Source organism: Pteropus vampyrus, unplaced genomic scaffold, assembly GCF_000151845.1.
Source record: "Pteropus vampyrus isolate Shadow unplaced genomic scaffold, Pvam_2.0 Scaffold23, whole genome shotgun sequence".
Lineage (NCBI taxonomy): Eukaryota > Metazoa > Chordata > Mammalia > Chiroptera > Pteropodidae > Pteropus > Pteropus vampyrus.
The window spans coordinates 6739506-6745092 of NW_011888804.1; the positions used below are offsets into that span (position 1 = coordinate 6739506).

Here is a 5587-nt window from a genome sequence, read left to right on the forward strand (position 1 = left end):
AGGGAGTCCACTAAGCATAGCAAAGATCATTTGCCCTTGAACTCCAGACAATTCTTCATGTCCCTGAGCCTTTGTTTCCCCACCAGTAAAATAAGGCTAAAAATCTATAAAATGATTAAAACGTGCATGAAGTACCTAGCACAGTGCCTGCACACGCTGTATGATCACCTGACTGAAGAGGGACTTACGGGGACAACTGGCCTGCCTGGCGTGTCCGGTGGTGGTGGGGGGTGACCTGCAGGGGGCTCCGCACATCCACTCAGACAAAACGCCAACTGTCACTTAGCACTTACTCCAACTCTCTGGTTCAACAGATCTTCACGCCAAGGACGATTCTGCCCCTCCCCCCAGGGGCAATGGGCAATGTCTGGAGACATCTGTGGTTGTCCCGACCCAGAAGGTGCGGCTGGTGCCTGGTGGGTAGAGGCTAGGGATGCTGCTCGACAGCCGCCAGGACCCAGGACGCCCCCGCCAGACAGCTGTCGGGCAGTGCCAGCTGGGGAAACTGTGACCTGGCTGTCCACGCTCATCACAGGCCTGACCGGCACGGCAGTCGTGTCTGACAGACGGCCCGGCCATTTCTGCTCCACTGTGACCCCGCATGTCATGTGTCCTCCCGCATCCCAGCTCTAACCCCGTCCCTCGGCCTGGAGCTCTGGGGGCAGCCTCAGCAGTGCCTCTGTTCTAATCCCCAGGGGTCTTCCGCCCCCCATCGTCTCCAAGCTCCGAAGGCTGAGTGCCTTTCTGTTTCATCTACGCGCACCTCCCTCTCCCTCCCTCTCCCCGCAACACATCTGAGCTTCTCAGGACCCCCGGACCAGGTGGCCCAAGAAAGAGCTCCCTGCCAACCCGCCTCAGGCCACAAATCCCCTCTGAGCCACTCATTAATAAGTAAAATGAGCCTGTGCTGTACGGGGACCGGCCTGTCACGGTGCCCGATGCTGCCCATGGGCCTAGGAGGCTACACAGCTGGTCGTCAGGCCCCGAAGCCTGGCCCCCCTGGCCTGGTACGGCTCTCCATGGGCTGGGACCTCCGGTGGGTCTCCAGGGGGGTCAGGAAAGCAGGACACGTGCGGTCTATGTCCTCTGGGGCCTTCCAGAAACGGGCTATGACCAGGGCCAGGCTGGGCGGGAGTCCGCGGGGGAGGTGGAGGGTGGGGTTCTGGGATGTCCCGGCTGTGGGGAGCGGTGTGGCACTCACCATCTGTCCCACGCAGACGCTGGCCGCCTCCATCATGGCCCCGTCGGCAATGGAGCGAGCCGACTCCTTCTCGATGTGCGGGTTCCCGGAGAGCAGCTCCTCTACCACCTGCCGGCGGGGCAGACGCGAGGTGACCGCGGGCCTCCCTCAGGGCCGCGGGGCGGGGAAGCGCCAGGAGCCCTGGCCGGGCGAGGAGCATACTTTACATTTCGGTACTCTTCCAGGGTGATGCGGCCGTCACTGTCCGAGTCGTACATGTGGAACAGAACTGGGGGTGCAAGCGGGGAGGGGGGGCTCCGTCAGAGAGGCGGGCGGGGAGCCTGGAGCCCCTGCGCCCCAGCCTTCTCCGCTCGGAAATCTACCTCACACTGAGCAAAGCCATGGTGGGCAAGGGCCATGGAGCAGACTGACACCTCCAGGAGGGTGACCTCGGGCAAGAGCCTCGCTTCTCGGAGCTTCGGTTTCCTCGTCTATACAATGGGATGACGACACATCCCCCACGTGGTAGAGCAAGGTATCCGTGGGTGACGGCTGGGGGGTTAGGGCCCAAGACCGCCTGGCACGCTGTGAGTGTGGATGACGTGACGGCACCGTTGACGTGAAGCCAACCCAGTGTTATGTCACAGCACTGTCCTGATGGAGCCCGGGGTGGCCAGCACCTTGGCCCTGTGGCAGGCCCTGGGCCCCACTGCCTACATCCCAGAACCCAGCTGCTCTGAGCTTCCCCTAACGGGCATGAGGGCCGTCAGCACCTCCTCTGGTCATTCCACTCTGGGTGACATCCACTTTGTTCCTTTGCTGCCATCGCTCAGCACCCCGCAGCTAATGGAGGCCGATGTGAAGGGATGTGAAGGGAGGCAACCCCTCCATGCCCTCAAGCTCACGAAGTCCCCTGCGCTGGCATTTGTCCAGCACTGACCAGAGCCCCTGCACTGTGCAAAGTGCTGCAGACATGCTTCCCTCTCATCTTCCAATGGGCTGCCCTGAGCCCATGTCTCAGACGGGGCTAGCGAAGCTCATAGGAGCCACGGCGTTTGCCCACAGCCACCCTGTGAAGTGAGGACAAGCCAGGGGATTGGACCCGAGTCTGTCTGATTCCATGACCCCCACAACCCCAGATCTGACCCTGCCTTGGTCTGGAGCCCACAGGACAGCCTCGGGACACCCAGCCAGGGCAGTTCCCACCAGCCCTCACCCAGTCCAGAGCTAAACACAGCCCAGCCTGTGTTTCCGTTTTCCTGCTGACCGGTCTGCCTCAGGGGGAGGTCGAGAGGGATGTCAGGAGTCATGAGAAAGTCCACGGGGAAGGGAGATGTGACACCAGGCACCCTGGGTCCCTGTGCTGCTGGCTGGCCTGGATCACAGCCAAGTGCGCTCGGCAGCATGGAGCAGGTCACCCGAGACCCACGGCGGCCATCCCGCAAACCCGCGCACCGCGGCGGCTCATGGGCGAGGGAGGAAACAAGCTTTCAGGGGCCAGCTCCTGTGCACCAAGGACGCTGCCTGTGCCATCTCCTCGAGCCTCAGAGCCAGCCACGGTTCACAGCCGGCAGCCCCACATTCCCGTTCAAGGTCACAAAGCCGCTTAGCAGAAGGGACCGGACTGGAACCCAGGTCTGTTTGAACCAAAGGCCTTGTACTTCTCACATGACCTACAACCCCCTTCCGTCTCCAGAAAACCACCAACTGCCGAGGGGTGCTTGTGAGGCTGCCGCCACGGGGCACCTTAGCGGGAGAGACACCAGCAGTGTCCTCTGCGGGTGCTGGAATCGGGACCGACCTCTCAAGGGAGGGGGGCCTGCGCTCCCCAACCCGACCCTCCCCTCCCGTGCTCGCCCCGCCCGCCTGCTGCAGAGTAAGGGTTGGGGGGCACGCACATCTCAGCTTCTCCTTCCGGCACAGCTGCACCTGCTCTTCATCCATGGCGGTGTCGATGGGCCGGAAGTAGGCCATGATGGTCAGGAAGTCCTCAAAGTCGATCTCGTCGGCCAGGCCGCTGGGCCCCTTGCGAAGGTTCCTTTGGGAGCGGTGAGAAGTGTTGGAAATGAATTAACTGGATCTTGTCATTTCACTACCAACAGCTCAGAGAGCTCGGCCCTTTGGGGCACGCAGCCCACGATGGCTGTCCGAGCCTTGGGTTCCATTTCCCAATTACCTGCTCATGGGGCCCGCAGAGGTGGGCACTCGTACCAGGAGAAACCCAGGCACTGAGGAATGCAGTGACTCTCCGAGACCCTTGACTCTTTCCTTTAGATGGGGGTGGGCAAACATCCCACCAGCCACCTGTTTTTTACATTTTTAAATGGTGGAAAAAATGTTTGGGGGGGGGGTAAAAACTCCAAAAGAATAATAGCATTTCCAACAAGTGAAAATGACATGAAATTCAGATTTCGGTGTCCGTAACTTTAACGGCACAGGGCCATGCCTATTCACTGACATATCACGTGTGGCTGCTTTCATACTACAAAAGCTGGGTTGAGCACTTAGGAGAGACCCTGAGACCACAAGGCTCACAAAGCCTTAAAATAATTATCCGCTGGCCCTTTGATGGAAAAAGCTTGCTGACTCCTGCTCTCTATCAGCTGTTTGAAACTCTAGGGCAGCGATCAGCCGCAAGCAGCTCTGAATCGTGTTTACTACCAAAGTGCAAAGTTCACCAACGAGTTCAGGTTTTTTTAACAAATATGGGCAGGTTTGAGGTTGTCTCTATCGACGGGCTTTTCTGAAGGGGCATGAGAGGGTGGTGCTCCAGGCAGGACCCAGGGAGCCTATGCCATGCTGGGTCTGCCCTGTGCCCAGCACAGTGCCTGGCACACGGCAGGTGCTCAGCCAATGTGCATGAGAGCCACCCAGGGCGGGTCCTGGCACAAAAGTACAGTTGTTGAGACAACAGCTTAGAGACGACCCCGACCAAGCAAACACCGGCTCCCGACCTGCTGCCGCCAAAGGCTCATCAGTAACTGACTTAAACCATGACAGTCGGATGGCTGCCGGAGCAGGCTGCCATCGGGCTGACAGGCTGAGGGTTCCCCGCCCTCACTGTGCGCCCTTGCAAAGGGGCAGCTCTCCAGCCGGCCCGGGATGACTAACAGTTAAGGGTTAGTGCTTAAAATGCACTTGGGTCCCACCTGGGTCACAGCTACCTCGGTTTAAAGGAACATGTTTGTGGTTCTCTCTTTAGGGTCCATCTACTCTTTTCCAGATACCAACTGTCTCTTAAGTATGCACCACACTTCACAGTTTCCAGATTTTCCCAGTCCCAATTTTCCATTCCAGGAGATTTTTTCCAGAAAGAGGTGGATCCCAAGCCTGGAATAGGGAAGGTGGGTCATGGAACTCCAAATCTGAGAGAGGAGACGAGATGCTCCCTCAGACTCAGGAAGTCCAGTCTTCGAGTGTGTTTCTCCATCTCCCCTTAAATCTTCTATCTTATAAAGCTCCCCGCAGCTCCTCCCAACAGATTCTCGACGTTCCTGCTCTCAGGTCAGGGGCACAGACCAAATTTTCAGGGCATAAAAATAGCCCCTGGAATTATCGGGTTCCTCAGAGGCGCTGTGGTCGGCTCACGTGTCCTTCCCACGTGGTTTGGGCTGAGGCAGGAGGAATTAAGATTAGCTTCAGGGAAAATGTGATCAGCCCAGGAAGGCAGGCCACGTGTCCTTCTCAGAGAAGGTCGTGACCCAGGCTGCTTTGCCATCAGGACCCGATTTGGGGAGTGGGGTCCCTGGGAGGTCCACAGGGGACAACACCACGGTCTCTAAAGGTGACGAGCGTGCAGACGCTGCAGAACCCAGACCTGGCACTTGGAGCCAGACCCACCTGCTCTCTGCCCTCATTTCCACAGTGGGGCCCCCAAGGCCACGGTCAGTGGACGGAAGAATGGGGGCTACATCCGGATCTGCAATCCAGCTCTAGAACAGGGCAGCTCTCATTCTTATGGCAAAGATGCTGATTCGCAGCGACATTTCCCTTGCTTAACTTCCCGATGATCCTGTAAGGAGCGGAGCTCCTGGAGGTGGAGACAGACTCTGCTCAAACTGTCCTCCGAGCCCCGCGCCTCTGTCACTGTCCTGTTCCAGAAGGGTCTTGGGAAGCAAGGCTGATGCTGGTATTTCTTGACAAGAAAGTCCCGGCTTTGGTGACCCTAAAGTGCTCCCTCATCTCCTCATCAGAGCTCAAAGGACCAGCTGTGAAGGATGTACGGGGGTGCAGGCCCTTGGCTGCAGTGTCCAGGGTATTCCAGGTCTGGGGGGCCTTTCCTTCATCTACCCTCCTCAGTGACCTCCAGGCTGCCTGTCGAGTCACCTGATACCTTCTTTTCTCCACACCCACGTTCTCTAAGCAGCTGCCACGGCTGAGGCCCCAGGGGCCACGGGGGAGGCTCAC

At 58.8% G+C, this 5587-nt stretch overlaps 1 protein-coding gene across 1 annotated transcript in view; it reads right to left on the bottom strand.

Annotated features, from left to right (window-relative positions):
* The window catches only part of TESC (tescalcin), a 54961-nt gene that overhangs the window by 6471 nt on the left and 42903 nt on the right, over positions 1 to 5587 (bottom strand). Inside the window, exons 3-5 of the mRNA XM_023528159.1 lie at positions 3079 to 3218; positions 1408 to 1469; positions 1202 to 1309 (exon numbers count right to left, since the gene is read on the bottom strand). Of these exons, the coding sequence (XP_023383927.1) occupies positions 1202 to 1309; positions 1408 to 1469; positions 3079 to 3218 (310 nt within the window). The remainder of the gene's footprint in view (positions 1 to 1201; positions 1310 to 1407; positions 1470 to 3078; positions 3219 to 5587) is intronic.